Below are 24,316 nucleotides of genomic sequence, written 5' to 3'. Positions count from 1 at the left end.
AAATGGGTTTGAATTTATTGAAATCATCAAAACCAAAAAATAATCAAAACAACTTTTTTTTATTCAAATGCTTTTCAATGCTTTTTTTCATGAGCAACTAATGAAAAATCTAAGGATAAATCATTTTGGGAGTATTTTCCAATAAGACTCCTACTACTTAAATAAAATTTCATGTTATGTATAATTGGACGCCCGATTTGATAGCGTACTCAAAATTCCGAAAAAAAAACGTATTTTGCATAAAAAAAACACTTAAAAAGTTTTAAAACTCGGCCATTTACCATTACTCAACTGTAATTTTTTTGGAACATGTCATTTTAAGGGAAATTTATTGTACTTTTCGAATCTACATTGACCCAGAAGGGTCATTTTTTCATTTAGAACGGAATTTGTCATTTTTAAATTTTGTGTTTCTTCTAACTTTGCAAGTTTTTTTTAGAGTGTAACAATGTTCTACAAAGTTGTAGAGCAGACAGTTACAAAAATTTTGATATGGAAATATAGAGGTTTGCTTATAAACATCACGAGCTATCGCGATGTTACGAAAAAATGTTTTGAAAAGGTTGTTAGATTCAAAAAGTACATTAAATTTCCCTTAAAATAACATGTTCCAAAAAAAATTACAGTTAAGTAACGGAAATGGCAGAGTTTTTTTTTAAAAGTAGCGTTATTTCGATGAAAAACACGTTTTTTTCGGAATTTTGCGTACGCCGTTAAATCGGGCGTAAAATTTTGCATAAAAGTCCCTTTGACACCAAATTTCTATCTCATCACTGTTTCAGGCTACAAATTATTGAAAACACTTCTTTTTAGCATGTTTAAAAATGAAAGGGGTCGTACCTCCCCTCCGTCACGAGATATCTAAAAACGGACCTCGGATTCGTGATCAGGGACAAAAGTTAGGAAGAAGTTTCACGCAAATCGGAAAGGGAGGTCGGGGCAACTGTTGTGTGAGTTGGTAGAGAATTACCCCAATACAAAAACACACAGAAGAATACTACCAAAAGTTGCTCTAAAGTATTCCTTGATTGGGATGTTCATCGTGACGGTTGACCCGTCTTCCCCAACTAAACTTTACCCCGAGCACAATTGAATTGTAATTGGCTAGGTAAAGCTCTCATCTTCCATCCCGATCACGTGTGCGTCATTCTGCTGCCTGCCAAACTGGAGCACAGGGAATTTCCATCAGGATTCCTACAGCAGCCGAGATGACGTCGCCATCGTCCAAGTGTCGGGTCCACAAAGCGCAATAAAAAAAAGCTGCTCAAGGAACAAAGGAAAAACGGAAATTAAAAACTTTGAGTGTAGGCGGTGGTGAGCTTTTTGGACTTTAACCGTTAACTGGCTTAGGGTGGGGGGTCGACAAAATTTATTTAAAGTTAAAAATTAAACTAGCTTCAAGGCGTTAAATTTTGTGGTTTGAAAATCTTTAACCCCCACGAGAGTAACTCCTCAAAGTTAAGCAAACTTAACCGGGGCGTTATCGTTCATCATCCGGGTGCGGCCAGCAAAAATGGTTTAATGAGATGGAATAATTTATCCTGTGAACAAGATTCCAATCTCGTTGAAGAGGCCATTTGGGAAGCTGCTGCCTGAACAATTCAAGGATTTGCCCTGCTGGACTGGGCGTTGGATGGGCTGTGGTTCTTTATTGGCACTCATCTACCGAAACACACACAAACACAGCCCCAGTTCGGGGTGAAAGCAACGAGTTTCCTTAAATATACACACTAACGACAACGGAGCAGCAGCTAAATCAACTTCCTTTGGCCCATGCCGAGGAGCAGCTATTCAAGGAACGTCCAAATTGGCCCGACTGCCTGACTGTGTATAGTGCCCCATTATCAGGCAGGCTGGCCATTTTTGGCAACGGGGACGACGGTCTTATCTTTGGTTTAGGTCCTTCTTCCACCACCGCCAGGAACTACCACCAGCAGACACAATTCCGGGTTCCGAAAGTTTGTTGTTACATGGTAGAGGGGGTAGATAAAATTCTCACACAAAAGCTCGATGTGCTTTCTTGAGGAGGAGAAGGAGGTGAGGAAAGTCCGAATTTTTGGGGCCAACAAAGAATATTAAAGGATTTAATTAAATTTCTTCGGAGATTTCTGGAGATTTGTTTACAGCGACAAACTGGTCCTTCTGGGAGCACTGATTGCTAGAGGAAGTTACTTGGTTGATCCGCTTGGAAAAGAGATTTAATTATTAGCTTATTTTTGGACTTTCCGGAAAATAGTCCGCATGGGCAATTAATTGAATTGCCATTATTTAAGGTGCAAACTTGAGAGCCTATGAAAAGGTCAACAGGACTTCAACAAGATTTGAGCAAACTTTGTTATTTAATAAGCTTCAAAGAGTGATGAAGTTGGAGGACACGTCATCGCTTATTAATCACCCTCTACTAAACACCAAATTTATTTTTATTGAATAAATTTTGAACATTTTTTTTCGACATGTTATAATTTATCATTTATTGTTGACATAGATTTTTTTGGATGTGCGACAAAAGGTCGAAGGACATATGGTCGAATGGACAAAAGGTCGAAAGCCAAAAGATCGAAAGACATTAGGTCGAATGGACAAAAGGTCGAAAGTGGACAAAAGGTCGAAAGTGGACAAAACGTCGAAAAACAAAAGGTCGAATGTGAATAAATGAAAATCCATTCTTTCAAATATGAGCAGTTTTTTGAAAAAAAGTTCAACTTCTAAAATATTTTGGAAGTTTACTTTAATTTAAAAAAAAATCTATTCTTGATTGTCATTTTTTATGAGTTTTTCTATATTTAAAACATAAACAGTTCTTTCAAAAAAAAGTTTGACTTCTAAAATATGTTTTACGTTTTTTAAAACAACCTTTTCTCGACTGTCGTTTTTTGTGAATTTTTCAATTCTTTTAAATATGAGCAGTTCGCTAAAAAAGTTCTAAAATAAGTTTTAATTTTATTTTTAAAAACAACCTTTTCTTTTTTGTCGTAATATTTTTGTGAGTTTTTCCATTCTTTCAAACATGAGCAGTCCTTTGAAAAAAATTCGACTTCTCAAATATTATGGAAGCTAATTTTTTTTTTTAAACAATCTATTCTTGATTGTAATAACATTTTGTGTTTTTCCATTCTTTCAAACCTGAACAGTTTTATTTTAAAGATTGACTTTTATAATACTTTTCTATTTATTTTTATTAAATAACCTATTCATGACTGTCGTAATGTTTTTGTGAGTTTTTCCATTCTTTCAAATATGAGCAGGTCTTTCAAAAAATTCACTTTCTAAAAATTTTTGTTTGGTTTTTATTTTATTTTTAAAAACCTGTTCTTGACTGTCGTAAAGTCTATGATCCATTCTTTCAAATATGAGCGGTTCTTATAAAATATTTTGTAAGTTTTCAATTATGGCTCATGCAATTTTTTTTTCAAAGTTTATGTCGATATTTGAAAAAAATCGACTTTTTGTCCATTCGACCTTTTGGCATTCGACCTTTTGGAATTCGAACTTTTGTCAATTCGACCTTAGGTCTTTCGACCTTTTGTCATGCATTCGTTTTCTTTTGATCTTAAAACCATTAATTTTGTTCATGACTTCTGGTTTATTGAGTGACAACCTTCTGTTTATCAAAATTTTGAGTTTTGAAAAGATTTTTCGTTTAATATAAAAGAGACTGATAAAAGGATTCAAATCTTGACATATACTTTATTTGTCTACTATTTGCCAGCTTTAGCAGTGTTTGGTTATTGGAACAACACATATATTTTGTATTTTTGGTATTCGTTCTGCTGACTACACAGCAAAAAATCCGATGGTAAAATCGCATGCAGAAGCATGCACATCACCTTCGTCAAAATAAACATTTAATATTACACACTGCATGTACAATTTTTGCAAACACAAAAAAAAAGTTGCAATCGATGGGATTCAAACCCAGCACCAACAGTAAGGACTGGCGCCTTAGCCCACTCGGCCATCCGACCGATGAAAAGCTGTAAGGATAAACGCATATATGAGCTTGACATTTCGGTCAAGTAGGTTTCCCATACTGATGGGCTACATATTTCAGGGTGTAAAATCACATAAAATTACATAAAATAATGCAATATTTATTTTACACCCAGGCCTTTTACACGCAGCTGGATTACTACTTTTTTAGCTGTGTACCAAACTAAACCAAAAGAGATAAAATAACTTTGAATTTTAGATTACTTTTCCAAAAAAGACCATCGCTTCTTTTTTCTATGTAGATTGGACCATTTGTTTAAGTAAGCGAGAATTGAAATAAACTGATAAGATACAAAAAAAAAAAAACGATTGAAATACTCAATTTTAAAAATATCTCAGAATTGTAACACCACCAATCAAAAGCTAAAACCTCAGCTGTCAGCAAGTTACAACCATCTTTGACTTTGATTTGCTACCTTATACATTGAAAACACACTATTAGAAGCTACCTACTACAAGTCGCCGACACTAAGAACCACCTCCACCAACCGTCATCACTACAACCGCCTTCCACGTCAGAGTAATTTTCGTGGGAAAATCTTCTGCCTCCCCCCAAACCACCTACCCTCTCAAACTGACCAGTGGACCAGCCTCTCTCAGTCTATGATTCATGAGTTGACGGCTTAGGATCGCCGCCGCGGTCTGGTTTGCAGCTGTTACAAATAAATCAACCGCCAAAATTGGGCATACCCAGAGTGTCAGAGTATAGAGTAAGTGCCCGTCTACCTGGCCTAGTATTATGGACTGGCAGGCAGGCCCTAAATTGGCACCAGTTACGGGGGTTCGACTGTGCCTGCTGTCTACTATAGACAGATACGTACGGGGAATGTGATTGATGGGTTGATGAATTGGGCGCGTTTGCTTTGGAAAGATTGATTAATTCTTGGATGTTTTTTTTTCGCAAGCGGCAGCAGCGCCCGCGACCGAGCATTCTTTCTCTACATGGTTTGTTTGATGTGTGTACGAAAAGCGAAAGACACGGGATCATTATTGGGAATTTGTTTTGACACGAGTAATGGTCATTCAACTGTCTCGATATTGGATGAATTATGAGTTCGAAGTAGTTGGGGTACACATTTCTAAATAAATAGTAAAAAGTCAAAGAAAAGATAATATGTTTATTTGTATTCTCCTTGTCAACTGAATTTATTTTTTGTGTAAATATATTTTTCAATAAATATATTTAATTATGGTTTGAAAAAAGTTTTATTGAATTTTAATAATTCCAAGAAAAACAATGAAATTCCGTAGAAACATTTCAAAAGGGCGAAACCTTGGATGTAAACAAACTGTCTATTCCACTTGATCTAGTGGCAGTTCACGTTGAGTAAGAGTGGGATAACATTTAAAGTTTCCTCTTATTAAAAATTTACTACGGAATCGTTAACTGTTTAGATTACAGGTTTTCGGTATTTAACATTATAATATTAGTCAGATTTTTATACTTGATTAATATTTTAAGTGTAATGCGGATACATACTTCAAATCTAATTTTTGAGTTCCTATTTTTTTGCATTTGTAAATTATGTTTTTAGCAATTTTTTGAACATTTATTTTTTTTATTTTGAAAATGGAGCTCAAAATTCACATCGAAATATTTCACTGACTGATAATAGTAAGAAGTTTCAAAAATCTAGCTTAACATTTGAAAAGGTCGTATGAAAACATAAAATACTGTTTTGAAGGTCTCGGGACCAAAGAGCCTATGTCTGAAAATATTTTTACCTGATTCTGACCTTTTATCCTTTTTCTGAGATACGATTTTTATGAAATAAAAACTGGGGTTTTCGACGCGCCACGCGCAAAAATGGGAAAATGACGAAAACGGCAAAAAAAAACGATAACTTGAAAATTTTAATTACCTATACATGTTAGGGTACCAAAAGTTGCGTATTTCAATAACGAAAGTTTGTCCCTGTTTGTTCAAATGCTTGGATATTGTATCTGCTAGTGCAATTTTTATTTAAAATAAAATTTATCATTTTATAACATATTCCTTAGGTATCATATTTTGTTCAAAATGGTTTGATTTTTTGGATTGTTTTTGGTAAAAAAATACCGCTCAACAAAGTTAGTACACGTCTCTATTCATACTGTTTTTTTTCGATTTTTCGGTAGTGACTTAAATGGAGATAAGAGATAATGTGAAATTGTTGTGAAACATCAAACTATACAATATTAAATATTTAATGGTGTCACTTTCATTGTTTCCGCTTCTTTTCTTTATTTTTTTTTTGGCTTACATGAAAAAAGATTTTCTCTAAGTGTTAGTCATACAAAAAATACTATTAAAAATATTTTTTTTTTTGCAACAAATATTCAATTTGAATCACATTGGATAAATAAATGAAGTTGATTAAAAATCCGAATCACACGAAAGTACATATAAATTTTCGATTTTAACCTTCAACCTAAAAATTCGTCAAAACTTCCAATTTGCATCTGATTTTTGATTTTTGAAAGGCATTGCAAATATGAACTATTTCAGTTTTAGAAAATTGTAGGATTTAAAATTAGACTAATCTTCTGGGGTCACCTTTACCTGTTTTTATTTACAAACATTTCCATCAAACATGTGATAGACAATGGTATCGTTTAAGGGCAGAAAATATGAAAATGAAGCAAAAAAATTAAAAAGTGGCTGTAAACATGTGAATAATTAGAAAGGCAAAAGGTAATGATAAGAGGTAGTATAATAAGCGAAATACTATCAGAAACAAAAAAGTAACTAATCAAGATAAATGGAAAATTAAATACTAATAATTAAACAAACAAAAAAAACATAGAAAAAAAAGTAATGTTTTTCGTTGAATAAAATTTGCTCATAATGAAGTCCTAACCAAGAGAGAAAAAAATTGAAAAAATGGGTATCAGAAGGTTAACTGTTTTTAACAAGATTAAAAAAAAGCTTTCTTTTCTGATGTCCCTGTTCAGTTTGTAGTCTAGATTATCCCTAGTTAATGGTTATCAACTAATTATCCGATTTCTAGCTTTAAAAACTTAACAAATAAATTGAAAAATGGTTCTAATGATTATTTAAAAAAATATTCGAGTTATCCAAATGAAAAAAAAAATCGCGATAAAAAGTTTTAAAATCAATTTGCTTTAAGATTATATCTAGTATGTAAAACTTTTTCTATGGAATCAATTATTGAAATTTGATCAAAAACCAGTTAAAATTCTATTAATTGTGTACGACATGTAAGCGCTCTAAGGTACAACAATCGTCCAATCAACCATTTATTTTCCAATAGTTTAGGTTGCTTTGCGTCAAAAATAAATCTTCTGATTCATGAATCGCCTCTATTGTTGACCGCATCCTGTCGACACGCTAGTCAATCGTTGAAATGAGGTTTTATTTTATCCTCCCCTATAAATAGCTCCCATTTTCTTCTTATTGCCAATATTCCCAGAATAGCGCGTTCCCAAGTTATTTTTTCTTTTTCTTTCCCCCCCTCAGTGCCATTTTTACCTTGCAGCTATTTCTAAAAATTGCAATTAAAGTAGGATACCATCGATCAAACCACCACGGGACTCCTCAAAACCCAACTTCCTTTCCCCCACATAAACACACACACCCATTGAGGGTGGTAATTACAAGCTTACCTGTTCGACCGTCGTAATTTATCCTCTCCCTCCTACCATCAACAACGTACCCCACAAACTGTTCACTAACATGGACCCTGGTATCTTTCTTCCTTTCAGATCTCAACTTGTGGTCGACGGCGCACACAAAACACGGAAAGCTTTGGAAATAATTAAAAGCTTCCTTCTTCTGGAAAGGAAAACACCGTTTATTGGACCTTGCAACAATATATTACAGGCTGGTCGCGTGTGTGAACGAGTGTGTTTGTGGGGGTGTTCGTGGGCACGCTTCACCGAGTATAATAATTAAAAATGAATTCTATTGTGTTAAAAGAGGAAGAAAAGAGGAAATGAAAAATTGATAATGTCCTGTCGGAAAAGCTTCCAAGGCCGCCAAGCCGCCTTGCCGCGCTAAATGGTATGAATTATTGAATTTTGTGTTCCTCACCACCATCAGCAGCACGTGAAGCAGTGCAAATCACGTGAAAACGAGGCGCCATTAAACGGCCTGCACACCCCACGTGGACCGCCCCAGGGGGTGGCGAAGAAGAAGCTTTAATTGAGTGAAATTGATAGCGTAGAAGAGGAAAGGAGGAGGAGGAAAAAAGCTCCCGGAACGATGGCCTCCTCGGCGGTAGCAACGTTGAGTGCGGACGGCAAGACGCAGCCGGCCCAGAACCAGCAGTCCCCGCGGAACACCGGCGGCCAGTCGACGACGGCCGTCAAGCTGGGCACGATCGAGGTGCCAAAGGCGCTCCAGGATGGCGAAAAGTTTCTCAAGTGGGATGAGGTGAGTGTGAAGGGCGATGGATGACCTTCTCGATGGGCTCTTCTGCGTTTCATGTTCTTTAATTGATTTATTGCGGGAAGTTACGGCGAGGCGGGGCCTCAATCGGGAATGGTTACGAGGAATGAGTGTGAGTGTGTATTTGAGTATGTGCTTGGTTAGAGGTTTCTTTGCTTGATTTATTCGAAATATATCGAATCGAATCGAATTTGAAATATTCGTTTTTTTCAGAAGAGATTTTCTGATTTGGTGTCTTCTGCAAAGGTGTACGTTATGATTAGGGCTTAGTTTTTTTTATTTTTCGAATATTTAAAAGACTAAAAAAATTTTTTGGAGCCCTCCTCATGAACAGAAATGCAATTTGGTGTCATAAGTTCGCCCGTACCAGGCTCCATATAATTTTCAGTTAATCATACAACAATGGTACGTTAATATTCTAAAATTTGTTTCCTTTGGAAGATCTGATCTAATTGATTTGGTGTCTTAGGCATAGTTGTAGGTAATAAGGACCTTTTAGAGAAAAATGGAACACTAAGTACCCCGCTCAGTAAAAATTACCCCCTGCTCCACAAGCGGAAAACGGATTTTTGGGTTATTTTAAGCGTCTTGCAAATTTTTAGCGAAATTGGTTGAGATTAACCCATTGATATCCGAGCCTGAAGTTGGTGAATACAGTCATGCCTCGGTTTAGCACCGCATATGGGGGATGTAAAACCGGGGCGTGCATAACTGATGCACTGTGACAGAGCTATATGGGAGACATTAGCTGTAATCCTATGAAAAATCATCCAAACATTAAACAATTATAGTGTTTTAGAATCGGGATGATGTCAGCTATCCATTTTGCAATTATAAGCACACGAAAATTTTCACAAAAATACGAATATTTCCTGTGAAAATGCATTTTTTCCGAAAAAATACTTAACATTATTGTTTTTGCTGTATGGGTATCAAATGAGCGGAATATTTTCATACATTCCGATAGCGTAAGTGGGGTGACATTGGGTCTGGGAGGTGAAATTGGGTCAAAGACATCTTAAGATGACTTTGCTGAAAAAATCTCGTTCCTAGGACAAATCCTGTCATTTTTGCAACTGTTTAAAGTTGAGGCACTTTTTTGGCCTAAAATGACCTCTCGAAAAATCAACATTTTAAACTTTCTGTTGGAATTGATCCAAAAGTACCCAAATGTTTGAAAATCTCTAATTCAAACATTTTAGCATGAGAAACACTGTTGGATGACTTGTTCTTACCGTATCTTTGTATTTGAGTACATTTTAGTTTCATCTGACCCAATGTCACCCCCTCTAAGGGGTGAGCTTGGGTCAATTTTCAAACGATTGCCATTTAAGGTAGATTCCATCAAATTACACCATATTTTGTGAAAATTTTAGTCACGGCGTGGACAGATAAGATGTATTTCTTAAGTTCGGAATAAATATAAACAAACAAACAAACAAACTATCTTATAACAATTCTACGATAAAAGATTTTCGATGTTATTTAAATTGTGTTTGTTATTTAAAACTTACGAGAGGTGGGTCTCGTGGCGCAGGGGTAGCGGCTTCGGCTGCCGATCCCGATGATGCTATGAGACGCGGGTTCGATTCCCTCCTTATCCACTGAGCTTCTATCGGATGGTGAAGTAAAACGTCGGTCCCGGTTTCTCCTGTCTCGTCAGAGGCGCTGGAGCAGAAATCCCACGTTAGAGGAAGGCCATGCCCCGGGGGGCGTAGTGCCAATAGTTTCGTTTCGTTTCGAGAGGTGTATCGTTTTTTGACCCATAGTCACTCCCACTGACGGTATTAATTATATTTTTGTGAAACACTCAAAATTTTCACAAAATTACGTAATTTCGAAAAATACTGATATTTTAAGTTTTTTACACCATAGGTATCAAATGATTAGAATGTTTTCGTATATTTCGTTAGTAATAATATATTTTGTGAAATACTCAAAATTTTCACAAAATTACGTTTTTTCGAATAAATAAAAAAAAGTTTTTTTTTGCAATTCCGTCGTGAAACTACTAACTTTTTCTGTCATTCTTGAACGACGAAATAGTCTACTATTCTGTACCAAAAATAACAGAATCGAATAGCAACACTTTTCAAAATAAATGCAGAAAAGTTCTACTTTTCAGCACTGAAATGGGTGCTGAAAAGTTGAACTTTTCAGCACTTGTTTCGATAAGTAACACTTTTCAAAATTTTTTTGATTTAAACAATTTATTGACAAAATACATGGAAATTTGACTTAAAATTTCACTCAATGGGTGAATTTCGGAATTGCAAAAAATGTTGTATGGAACTCGTTGCAAAACTTGATTTTTTCAGCACTCTTCGTATTTATCCAACTCGGTGAACCTCGTTGGATAAATGTACGACTCGTGCTGAAAAAATCCTCTTTTTGCAACTTGTTGCATAAACTACTATTACATAACGATTGGAAATTTGTCATACATTTCGATAGTAATAATATATTTTGTTAAATTATCAATTAATTTCCAATAAAATACGTATTTTCGAAAAAATACTCAAAATTTTCGAGTTTTACAATATGAGTATCAAATCATCGGTAATTTCGAAAATACACAACTTCTGAGAAATATCGAAATCAATGTAAAATTTCCTATCATTTGATACCCCTATTGTAAAATACTGAAATTTTCAGTATTTTTTTAAAAAATACGTAATTTTGTGAAAATTGAAGTATTTTCAAAAAATGTGTTATTACTTTCGAATTGTATGAAAAAATCTTGATCATTTGATATTTCTATTGTAAACCTGTTTTTGTTTTGTTTTTTTTCCGAAAATGCGTAGTTTTGTGAAAATTTTGAGTATTTAAAAAAAATCTATAACTATCGAAATGTATGGAATAATCCCGAAACATAGCATTTTTAAAATACAGGAAATATGCGTATTTTTGTAAAAAAATCATGTAATGCAATTGATAGCAGACATCATCCCAATTCCAAAACACTAAAATTTTTTGAAGTTTGGATGATTTTTCTTTGGATTATAACCAATGTCTCCCATGTAGCTGGAATTCCATAAGCTCTGTGCTTCAGTTAAGCACTGGGCCGTGCATAACCGAGGCAGCTGCACGAATCATAACCGGGGCATGACTGTAAAATGTTTTTCATGTAAAAATGACATTTTTAAGTAGCTAATAACTTTTAAGGACCAAGTTTTACAGCTTTGTAATGTTGTACAAAGTTGTAGATCATTTAATTTCTAATGAGAATCTCACTTATGGGTATATTTGGATGGAAGCGCACCGCGCAGACCAAACCGTAAGAAAATTGGATTTGGATTGGATTGGATTGGACACTGAGAAAACTTTTTTTGCCGATTTCTTATTTTTTTTTCACAATAAATCTATTTTCCAAATTTGTTTATTTTCATGTTTTTTTTGGAAAAAAATGAAAATTTTACTCCAAATTAAAAATTTAAAAATTTCCTGTCAGCAATTCCCCATGAAAACAGCACGGAAAAAAGTGCTTGGATCGGGCTCCAAATTTTTCTTAGGGTTCCTTAGCCGAAATAATTAGACCCGCATTTTTTTTGTTTGGCCATTAGGGTGACCTACGCCGTGTTAGGGTGGTTCAAAAAGATGTAATTTTCGTCGATTTTCGCAATAACTACATTTTTCAAAAAATCATAACTCCCCGCCATTTCAACCGATTTCAGCTGTCTTATTAACAAATGAAAGGTGATTAGATGGCCTTTTAAAGAAAAATAGTGCGAAATTACAAAAATCTAACCTGATATTTGAAAAGGTCGTTTACAACTTTATAATGCCATTTTTATGGTGTCTGGACCAAAGAGCCTGTTCTTGGAAATATTTATATCGGATTTCTTGAAATTTTACGTAACATACTTAAAAATGGGAGGAATTCATTAACAGGATTCTGAGATATGATTTTTTGAAAAATAAAATCCGGGTTTTAGATAGGAAAACCAGCAAGCTTATTACAAAAGAGCACAGAGCCATCGATCTGCTAAAGTTGTTTGGAGCCTGTTATGGGCGAACAAATTCCACAATGATGTTCCAGCTAAATTGAAAAAAATACAAAAGTTAAAATACCTAGAATCGGCAGATTTTGCAGATAATTGGGTCCCAAAATTAAGCTTAAATTTGTGATATCATTGTTCACAACGATAAAGCTTATTTTTCTGAGTACAATGTACCCGACCACAAAAGTTTTAAAATGGATTATTAAATCAATTTTGAAAAATGAACCTCGCGGTCTTTCTTGACAGAAAAGGTCCTATTTGACAGCTCGTTCCAAAGGGACCATAGTTGATCCATCGAAAAAACGTTGTCTTGTCAATAATTTTTTTTGCATTAAAATGAAAAAAAAGCGATCAGAACTGGTTTTAATCGTGTTTTTTACCGTTCTACATAAAAATTTGCATAGAGCTTTAGTACCCAATTGTATTTTTTAATTGCAAAAAAACAAAAAAGGAAATCGATGAATTTTTCTTTACAACGAGGAACTTTTCCAAAATTCAATTAGGATTCCTTCAAGGCTAGTCAAAAAAAAAATGCTCAAAGTTACCCCACTTTACCGTGCGTAATCTACGCACCAAGTGCGAAAACAAATTTCTCAATCTAAACTTTATCCCTTCGAATCCACTCAAGTGTACTACCACTGGTGTGTACACTCGATTTAATCCTTCCCCCATCGACCAAATATCTGTAATTCTAGGCCACTGCAGGCAGAGATGAGGTCACGAAGGCCGCCGCCTTCCTCCCCCAAACCCCTCCATCCAAATCATCTTAAAATAGCTTTCGAAAGCCCACTCGTTTCCCACTTTCCAAGCTTGAAAAGATCTAAATTTAGCAATATACCTACTTTGTGCTGTGTGCTGTGCGGGGAAAACTTGGCCCATAAGCAGAGAACAGAGACGAGAAGCACTCTTCTTTTCCATCATCATCCTCTGCCAAAGGAAAATGCCGACCATGGAAGTTTCCATTGTGGAGGACGGTCCATGGAGGCTGGTGTCCCACTTCAAAGAAGCTCCTGCCTGGTGTTGTGTGTATCCTTTTTTTGTACTTCCAGGACCAGATTTGAGGGGCTTTCTTGTGTTCGTACTTTTTTTCCCACGGCTTTGTTGGCACAACAAATCTCTTATCCCAAAGCGAGTGAAAGGGGAGGCGGGAGTCCGGGGGGAGCCCGATTGATCCGTCTGCTTTTCGGTAGGGTCCTTTGCTGTTGAAGGGGGCCCTTCTCCGTCTATGGTCAGTGATGACAGCTGGAAGCGGTCGGGCAGCCAGCATCACCAGAAGGGACATAACGACGATTAGTTGGAAGCGGAAAGCCTCTTCATTTGCATGATAGTGGTGGCTTTTGTTGTCGAATGTTTATGGGCAGAATTCCATTGAAAGCTATGTTGGGAAGCTTACTTTTGTGCGCCGATGGCTTTCAGAGCGTGAGCAAATTGCAATCTTTGCTGGATCTTCGCACACGAGAAGATTGTTTTGCCTTCCGGGCCGGAAAGTAGGTCAGTTAGGGGATAGGTTGGGTGCAGTGCAGTGTTTGGATAGGTCAATGCATTACAATACTCTTTTTTTTAAATCTCGTACTTATCAACTGAGAAGGGGCTATCCATAATCCACGTGGGCACTGTTTTGGAGATTTCAAATTGCTAGGTTCGTGAAACACGTGAATTTGAATTTCTTCGAATTGCATTGCTTGAACCGTTGTGCACCTCGTCGAAGGTAACCACATCACGTGTCCCGAGGAATCGACCACAAGGAAAATAAAACCCCGGAGACCGCAGGTTTGCGTTGTCACTGCTTCCGTAACCGCAGCCAACCGGGCCTGATTTCGCGCTTCAATTAACCGCACTTTTTCGCAGCACTGCAGCGCAATCGAAGCATTAAAACGTTGCCACACTTGAAGCGATTTGCGTGCAGAAGCAGTGGCAGATGTAATCAATTTTTCAACTTGTAACACGAGCAGGACCTGCCCGTCGGGGGCTGTTTGTGGTTCCGGAGCTGACAGAATATCTGGTTTCGTTGTACCTTTTTTTAATGATCGAGTGCATCGGAACAGTTTTTCCGGGAAATTGTTTCGTTTTCGATTCACATGAATCGTTATTCAGTCAAAAGCCTCTAGCAATTCATATAAACAGTAGTACCGTAAACCGGGGTGACTTTGATAGGATTTGAATTGAGCAATTCTCTACAAAATCGGTCTTTTTTCTTAAATTTTAATTTTTGTATTTTTTAATCCGACTGAAACTTTTTTGGTGCCTTCGGTATGCCCAAAGAAACCATTTTGCATCATTAGTTTGTCCATATAATTTTCTATACAAATTTGGCAGCTGGCCATACAAAAAAGATGTATGAAAATTCAAAAATCTGTATCTTTTGAAGGAATTTTTTGATCGATTTGGTCTCTTGGGCAAAGTTGTAGGTATGGATATGAACTACACTGGAAAAAAATGATACACGGTAAAAAAAATTTGGTGATTTTTTATTTAACTTTTTCACTAAAACTTGATTTGCAAAAAAAAAACACTATTTTATTTTTTTTTAATTTTTTTATATGTTTTAGAGGACATCAAATGCCAACTTTTCAGAAATTTCCAGGTTGTGCAAAAAATCTTTGAGCAAGTTATGAATTTTTGAATTAATACTATTTTTTTCAAAAAATCGAAAAATTGGTCGCAAATTTTTTTTAACTTCGTTTTTTGATGTAAAATCAAATTTGCAATCAAAAAGTACTTTAGTAAATTTTTGATAAAGTTCACCGTTTTCAAGTTAAATCCATTTTTAGGTGACTTTTTTGAAAATAGTCCAAGTTTTTCTTTTTTTTAAATTAATGCACATGTTTGCCCACTTTTGAAAAAAATATTTTTGATAAACTGAGAAAATTCTCTATATTTTGCACTTTTGAACTTTGTTGATACGACCCTTAGTTGCTGAGATATTGCCATGCAAAGGTTTAAAAACAGAAAAATTGAAGTTTTCTAAGTCCCACCCAAACAACACACCATTTTCTAATGTCGATATCTCAGCAACTAATGGTCCGATTTTCAATGTTATAATATGAAACATTCGTGAAATTTTCCGATCGGTTCGAAAAAAATATTTTCAATTTTTTTAAACGTAGAATAACATTTGGGTAATTCTCCGCCAACTCACACAGCAGTTGCCCCGACCCCTCTTCGATTTGCGTGAAACTTTGTCCTAAGGGGTAACTTTTGTCCCTGATCACGAATCCGAGGTCCGTTTTTTGATATCTCGTGACGGAGGGGCGGTACGACCCCTTCCATTTTCGAACATGCGAAAAAAGAGGTGTTTTTCAATAATTTGCAGCCTAAAACGGTGATGAGATAGAAATTTGGTGTCAAAGGGACTTTTATGTAAAATTAGACGGCCGATTTGATGGCGTACTCAGAATTCCGAAAAAACGTATTTTTCATCGAAAAAAACACTAAAAAAGTTTTAAAAATCCTTCCATTTTCCGTTACTCGACTGTAAAAAATTTTGGAACATGTCATTTTATGGGAAATTTAATGTACTTTTCGAATCTACATTGTCCCAGAAGGGTCATTTTTTCATTTAGAACAAAATTTTTCATTTTAAAATTTCGTGTTTTTTCTAACTTTGCAGGGTTATTTTTTAGAGTGTTTTAATGTTCTACAAAGCTGTAGAGCAGACAATTACAAAAATTTTGATATATAGACATAAGGGGTTTGCTTATAAAAATCACGAGTTATCGCGATTTTACGAAAAAAAGTTTTGAAAAAGTTGGTCGTCATCGATCATGGCCGTTCATGGTCACCCGCGACAGACACGGACGACGAAACAAAGAGAAACGCAAAAAGTAACTTTTTCAAAACTTTTTTTCGTAAAATCGCGATAACTTGTGATGTTTATAAGCAAACCCCTTATGTCTATATATCAAAATTTTTGTAATTGTCTGCTCTACAACTTTGTAGAACATTAAAACACTCTAAAAAATAACCCTGCAAAGTTAGAAAAAACACGAAATTTTAAAATGAAAAATTTTGTTCTAAATGAAAAAATGACCCTTCTGGGACAATGTAGATTCGAAAAGTACATTAAATTTCCCATAAAATGACATGTTCCAAAATTTTTTACAGTCGAGTAACGGAAAATGGGAGGATTTTTAAAACTTTTTTAGTGTTTTTTTCGATGAAAAATACGTTTTTTCGGAATTCTGAGTACGCCATCAAATCGGGCGTCTAATTTTACATAAAAGTCCCTTTGACACCAAATTTCTATCTCATCACCGTTTCAGGCTGCAAATTATTGAAAACCTCTTTTTTCGCATGTTCAAAAATGGAAGGGGTCGTACCGCCCCTCCGTCACGAGATATCAAAAAACGGACCTCGGATTCGTGATCAGGGACAAAAGTTACCCCTTAGGACAAAGTTTCACGCAAATCGAAGAGGGGTCGGGGCAACTTTTCCCGATTTCGTGTGAGTTGGTAGAGAATTACCCATTTAAAAAGTGTCAAACATTCAGGACTACGCCATTTTAAAATGCTAATCTTGGTTTAAAAAATTTGAAAATATTTTTTTTTTCAAAAGGATCGGAAAATTTCACGTATGTTTCATATTTTATTATTGAAAATTGGACCATTAGTTGCTGAGATATCGACATTAGAAAATGGTGTGTTGTTTGGGTGGGACTTAGAAAACTTCAATTTTCCTGTTTTTAAACCTTTGCATGGCAATATCTCAGCAACTAAGGGTCGTATCAACAAAGTTCAAAAGTTCATAACTCACAAAAAGATTTTTTGCACAACCTGGAAATTCCTGAAAAGTTGGCATTTGATGTCCTCTAAAACATATCAAAAAATAAAAAAATTAAAAATAGTGTTTTTTTGCAAATCAAGTTTTAGTGACAAAAAGTTAAATAAAAAGTTCCCAATTTTTTTTTTTGCCTTTTATCATTTTTTTCCAGTGTAGTTCAACTTTGCCGAAGAGACCAAATCGATCAAAAAATTCCTTCAAAAGATACAGATTTTTGAATTTTCATGCATCATTTTTGTATGGACAGCTGCCAAATTGGTATGGAAAATTATATGGACAAACTAATGATGCAAAATGTCTTCTTTGGGCATACCGAAGGCACCAAAAAAGTTTCAGTCGGATTAAAAAATACAAAACAAAAATAGAATGACCGAAATCTGAGAGAACTGCTCAATTTGTTTTTAGAATATTTTCTAACAGGTAAGATTTTTCTCAAGATTATTATTTTTAAAACATGTACTGGGGTAGGCCACACAAATCCATGCACTATATCGGAAATTTTTTTTTCAATAATGTTTAGAAAAATAGTTACGTTAAAAATTCTTAGGGTTAACTCCGGGGTGACTTTGATAGTCATAGTTTTTCATGTTAAAAACATATTTAAGATGTTCAAACTTTATTAGCTGATATAGTTTTTTAGAAAAAAATGTTTATATTTAGATTTTTTTAATTGTGTTTCAAAAACACATATTATTTATTATTTACAAACTTCTTTAACCTTCTCCTAGTGGAAAATTGTCCAAAGAATCCGAAAATGCATTCCGTTTTCCGATAATGACTTTCATCAACATTTTCTTAACTATAGTTAACTTACTTTTTAAACTTATCAAAATTTTATGAAAAGTTCTTCTTGAGGCACTTTGAATACTTCTCTACCACGGTCAATATGTTTCTAAACCATTCCTTACGTATTTTAATTGTACTCTTCATTTTGCGGAAAAATCGCAAACCTATCGAAGTCACCCCGGCTATCAAAGTTACCCCGTTTTACGGTAATCTATTTTACTTGTAATTGTCATAAAACAAGAGTGAACAATGATATCCTAGATATTGGGATTAAGAATTGTTCAAATTTCGTGGGGCTATTGAAACCATCAAAACAAGCAAAAATCTCGATTTTTTTTTCTTTTTGACACCAGTAAAAATGTACGCCTCCTTCGTTAAAATTGTTACAACCTTAATGTTTTAAGCTGCAATATCTCTGGAACCACAACACAGTAAACAAAAATGTTTAAATTTGGAAGGTGTCATTTTGGAGGGTTGAATATTACCTCTTTTATGATGTAATTTTACCGCAATTCAGACTGAAAAAGAGACAACAGAAAAAAGGTAAAATTACACAATTTCAGAGGTAAAATTACACATTTTTTCTGACATAAAAGATGTAATATTATCATGATTTTTTTTTCTGTGAAGTCGTGCAAAGTCGAGCCAAGACTTTTTTTTAACCTTAGAAAGTTTTTTTTTCTCGATGTGTCAAAAAGCGACAAACGACAAGATAGTACGAAGGCGTCGATATGAATTTGCCTCTTTACCTTTACGCCAATCCTTTTTTTTTATTTGGCTGTAAGGGTGCTCCTGGACAAGTTAGATAAGACTACCAACTAATGACCATAAATCGATTATAATTATGAAGAGTTATGATTTTTGACATTTTTCCGAAAAAATACATTTTTAGAACTATACTTGTCAATCACTCAACTGTAAAAAATATGAGTCGAAAAATTTGGATGAAATTGCTGTTTAGTTCAAACTCAATTAGGCTGGTACAAATATTTTTAAAAGTTTTTGTCACCCCCCCCCCCCTTCAAAATTGGCCCGAAAAATCAGGGGGCAAAAAAATTTTTTTTGCAAAAAACTTCAAAATTTCAATGAAAATTCAAGTGCAACCAACTGAAATCAAATTAAAATACATTCTTCTGCGTTTAAAATCATTTTTAGCATGTTTGGGTTTATTAAAAAATCATAATTTTTTTTGAAAATTTTCGATGCAAAATCTTTTTTTTCGATACAATTTTTATTTTGTCAGATCTTAGATTTTTTGAAAACTAGAGATTGCAAAACAACTGAACTAGTGTAAAATGCATTTTAAAACACTTTTTTCATTTAAATGTAAAGACTATGGCTTGTTATTTAAATTTTTATATTTTTTTATTTTTTTGCCCCCCCCCCCTTGTTCTCGGCCAGGGCCGAGGGACAAAAACTTTTTTAAATATTTGCATCGGCCTTATCTGAAGGCATTATTTTTTTAAATTCTTTTTTGTAGAGTTTTTCAGTAGGAGGATGGCTCAACATCTGAAGGCATTAGAAAAAAAATACTTTGGATGTTTGAATCGTTAGATATATTTTTTTTGTTGACTTATTTTTGGTTGTCGATCGAAACTACCCCGAAACTACTCAAAAGTGATTGAGAATTTGTAGATCCAAGATGGCGGGCAAAATGGTGATCAGTATATGATCAGCAATTCCATTAAAAAATAGCATATAACGGGAAAAATATTTTTGGAATCCCGGTAATTTCCGGGATCCCGAGAAATTTTTGAAACAGTCATAGAATCTATGTTTTCATTATATTTTTATGTTTTTCATGCTTAAAATCATAGAATTAGCTCAATCCTATCAATTGCTGATAATCTACACTTCAATCTTAATAAGGACGTCAGTTTTTAAATTGGTTAAATGAAATTGAAATATTATTTTTTGTTCTTTGTTGTGCTTTGGATTTTAAATGAACTACTATGTGATTCAAATTAAATAAGTCTTATAAAACATATTTCTTTTTTAAATGACATGACCAGAAAAGCTTGAAAAATTTATTTGAAAATATCTATTAAAATCATTGGTTGTTTTGAAAAAATAATCTAGAAATATGTCAAGTGCTGGAAAAAAACAAGTTGCTTACAACATTTATTTGCAATCCCGAAATACTCATTGGTACTAGTGCTGAAAAATTGAACTTTCACAAATAAGCTTTTGCAAAAAAACATATTTTAAAAATGATCTTTAAGTTACTACCGCCAACTAGTCCAACAGAAATACAGTCTGAATATGTAAGGAGATTTTAGAGCAATAAATTTGGAAAAAATGGCTGAATAGCTGTCTTTATTCGTTTCAATTGTCCTGATTTGTCCCAAATATCGGTGCTTGATTAAAAATTATTTGATCCAAATTTTTAATCATGAATATACGTAGATATCTTAATCTTTAAAAATATATAACATCAAATAGGAATGAACGCGCAGGTCTCGTGGCGCAGGGGTAGCGGCTTCGGCTACCGATCCCGATGATGCTATGAGACGCGGGTTCGATTCCCGCCTTATCCACTGAGCTTCTATCGGATGGTGAAGTAAAACGTCGGTCCCGGTTTCTCCTGTCTCGTCAGAGGCGCTGGAGCAGAAATCCCACGTTAGAGGAAGGCCATGCCCCGGGGGGCGTAGTGCCAATAGTTTCGTTTAGGAATGAACGCACTAATTGATTGGAATTTCAAAGAAAAATAGATAGTGGAACGAAAATTCCAGCCAAACATTTGAATAGGTCGTATGAAACTTTAAAATGCCGTTTTGACGGTGTCTGGATTAATGAGTCTATTTTTGAACATATTTTTATCACATTCCTTTGGAAATTTTACGTAACATGCTCAAAAATGGAAGGAGTTCATTAAAAAGATTCCGAAATATGATTTTTTTTTAAATAAAGACTGGTGTTTTCGGCACGCCACGCGCAAAAACGGGAAAATGACGAAAATGTGAAAAAATCAACTTGTTTCGCTAAAACTTCGACAACTTTAAAATTTAAGCATTGGCCTATAAGTTTGTGGGTACTAAAAGTTGCGTCTATCAATTACGAAAATCTAATTTTGAATTTTGCGTTTTTAACCAATTTTGAGCTCGCTTTTTGTTTCAACAAGAGCAAGTTTCGAGAATTTTCTAGATTTTCAACTGGATAAATTAATTTAAAAAAAAACACAAATGTTAAATAAAACGTTATTTTTCATTAACAAAATTGCAATTTTGCGTAGAAACTAATTGATAGAGCGTAACCCTGTGAGGATGTGGGATGTGACGGATGTGAGAAAATAAAAGTCAAGCTTCCGAAGAAGACGTCTGTCTTAAAACTTTGGAACGCCACGAATTTCACCCATTAATAATTTAAAATTTTCCTCTCTCGCTTCGCCATCACATGCCACATTAGCAAAGCGCTTGCCACGTGTTTGCCCTCCAAAGTGTCTGGAATTTTCTTACAACACAATTTTCAATTAATTCTGCATATTCAACTAAAGTCAGCCAGTGAGAATCTCCGCTGACGTCACTCCCTAGGGGGATTGATGGTTTTTATTAAATAAGTCCCAAACAAACTTTGCAGTGTCAGCCATGCCGCATGCTAGACAGCCACGGTCGCGCCATCCTTGCGGGGACCTTCAAGCTGTGAAAACGATTCACGATTCAGTTGGATCTTTTCGTGGAATCAGATCAAATAAATCAAGCGTAATTTACTCGCAACCACCGCCCAGGGTGAGAGTGAGAGCGATTGTACCGTTCGCTTCACTGAAAGTATATACACACAAAAAAATATTTCTGATTGTTACATCATTTATGATGTAACACTTTTGCACGTCATTAAACATTTAAATTCAAATGCAATTTGATGTAAATTTGCAACAAATTATATGTAAAATCATGATTTTACGTGTGATTCAACCGTTTACATCGAATCTCAAGTTTACATCAACTGAGTTTACATGTGATTCAGTTTTTCCGTGTCGAGTAAATTCACATATTTTTTTCTGTGTATAATTTATATTCAGCACCAGTGCAGCACGAGGTACGTGCCACTTGTCCCGGGTGTCCTGGCCCGGGCTGCGAGCCAGCTCCGCCAAATGGTGTCTTATTTGCAACATACACATTTCACTCTCGGTGCCAATTTTGCTGCGGAAAAGTGCGAAAAGCTACTCGCGGCCTCGAAATGAGGAAAAGCTTTCAACGTAAAAGCAATTACACTCTTTTGGTTGCCGTTTTGGCCTTCTCTCAGGTTAGTTGGGAGGTGCAAAAGGCTCGTTTTACCCCGATTGACCTCAGTAAAAGCAAGCATCACTGCTGAACTCACAACTGCAAGCATTTTTTTTTGTTTTCTTTACCGATCTCACTTTTTCCCTGTGATTCTATCCAATAACGGAATATTGATTTTTCCAAGAGAGCTCGTTGCCTCATCGAATGAGCTTTCAGAATTGACTTCGGAGGAGAGCTTTGTTTCCCAGGGGATGCCAAAAAGAAGCAGCAGCTTGTTGCACATGCCGTTTAGTGTGGAGTTTTCGGATGGAAAAATCAAATTAAAATCAAAGGATAAACATTTTTAACGATCAACTTTGTACAAGCTTTCCCTGTAAGAAACGAATTAGATAAACTCAGCTCAACATGCCATTCATCCCTTGCAAAACCATGTTAACGCAATGTGTACATACAATTTAGGTGAAAAAAACTAATTATAAAGCTCATTCATGGCGTTGGCGGCAGCCTTTCACCGCGTGCCAAAGAGAGGGCAAATGTTTACCTCAATTTTCCTCCAGTAAACATTGCATGCGAACGAAATTCATCATCCCTGCTGTATTCAACAGGACTACCCAGTAGTCTACCCAGACACTAGCCAGAGCGCGCCATAAGGATGTGAATACATTGGAGGGAAAATGCTTTGAATGGTGCAGCAGTAGCTGAAGCCTCGAATGCTTTAAGCCTGGGGACCCATTCAGGGGACATTTTGTTGTGAATGTGTGCTGTGTGTGGAGCCGCCGCCGCCGTCACCATCACCATAATCCCATTCATCGACGATAAGGTTTTATATGTTTTTCTACGTGAGTGGTTGTGTACACGGTGCTATTTCCGTCCTGAATAGTGTCTGGGGTAGCAGTTTAAGGGGGGTGCAAACTTAATAAGTTGTGATGTGTTTGAGCACGCAATTCTTCAGGTGGTAATAATTAGCAGTGACAGTATGGAAATAAAATTTGCGGGGGAAATAATGGAAGCATTTCTATTAGATCAATTATAACGTTAGAATTATTCCAAACTTATTCGTATAGCTTTAAGTTGATGAGGTACTTTTTAAAATATAAACCTTACTACAACTAAATTGGAAAAGTGTAAGTTTGTTACAAATACATATTTATGGGATTTTATTATTGATTTGATCTTTCGGCAAAGGTGGGTCTCGTGGCGCAGGGGTAGCGGCTTCGGCTGCCGATCCCGATCATGCTATGAGACGCGGGTTCGATTCCCGCCTTATCCACTGAGCTTCTATCGGATGGTGAAGTAAAACGTCGGTCCCGGTTTCTCCTGTCTCGTCAGAGGCGCTGGAGCAGAAATCCCACGTTAGAGGAAGGCCATGCCCCGGGGGGCGTAGTGCCAATAGTTTCGTTTCGTTTCGAAAGCACTGATGTAGACTATTTAAAATGAAGGTACACAAAAAACAAATTTCGTTTTTTTTTCATTACAATTTTGCGTATTATAAAATTTCAAGATTTTGTATATGTGTTAGCTGCATAAAAATGTACCTCTTGCGCCAGAGTTCATGGTGCGTCCAAGTTTGGTCACGGAGCAATGATCTCTTGATTCTTTCTAAAATGAATAAAAATGTTTTATCTTATTTTGGTAATTTTAAAATGTCTGGCTTGGTTTAAATCTCTTAAGTTTTTTTCATCATAAAGAACTAATAAAACTCAGAAAACTTAATTTTTTACTGAGTTGCCGAGATATTAGCAATTTGAAAATGAATGCTAATAAGCATGATTTTTTATCTCAAAATCAATTATATAAGCATTTTTTAATCAATTTGGTGTTTTAGGCAAAGTTGTAGGTAACATATACTCATCATTCAACTTACTAATTTTCACAAAAATTTGAATTGTCAATAAACGTATTTTTCCAAAATAATCGTATGAACTCTTTTGCAGAAACATTGATGATTGAACTTTTTTGATTCTGTAGCTTAATTTCAAATAACAGGTCTAAAAATCTTATGGAACGATTATTACATAGAAAAAAGAGACATCATAAAGATCCCTGATCCCGTTAATATCTTTAACGTTTTGTGTTTACGACTGACAGTGTCCAAAAATTTAATATTACGCTAACTTTTCAAAAGGACCTAATAATGGATGATTGGTCCT

At 35.2% G+C, this 24,316-nt stretch overlaps 1 protein-coding gene across 4 annotated transcripts in view; it reads left to right on the top strand.

Annotated features, from left to right (window-relative positions):
• LOC120422037 (1-phosphatidylinositol 4,5-bisphosphate phosphodiesterase classes I and II) overlaps positions 1-24,316 on the top strand; it is a 213,518-nt gene that overhangs the window by 18,675 nt on the left and 170,527 nt on the right. For all 4 annotated transcript variants that reach the window (XM_052708639.1, XM_052708638.1, XM_052708637.1 and 1 more), the window contains exon 3: positions 7,696-8,365. In XM_052708639.1, coding sequence (XP_052564599.1) covers positions 8,195-8,365 — 171 coding nt within the window. In that variant the 5' untranslated portion in view covers positions 7,696-8,194. The remainder of the gene's footprint in view (positions 1-7,695; positions 8,366-24,316) is intronic.

Source organism: Culex pipiens, chromosome 2 (assembly GCF_016801865.2).
Source record: "Culex pipiens pallens isolate TS chromosome 2, TS_CPP_V2, whole genome shotgun sequence".
NCBI classification, from domain to species: domain Eukaryota; kingdom Metazoa; phylum Arthropoda; class Insecta; order Diptera; family Culicidae; genus Culex; species Culex pipiens.
This window is presented reverse-complemented; position numbering and strand designations above follow the sequence as displayed.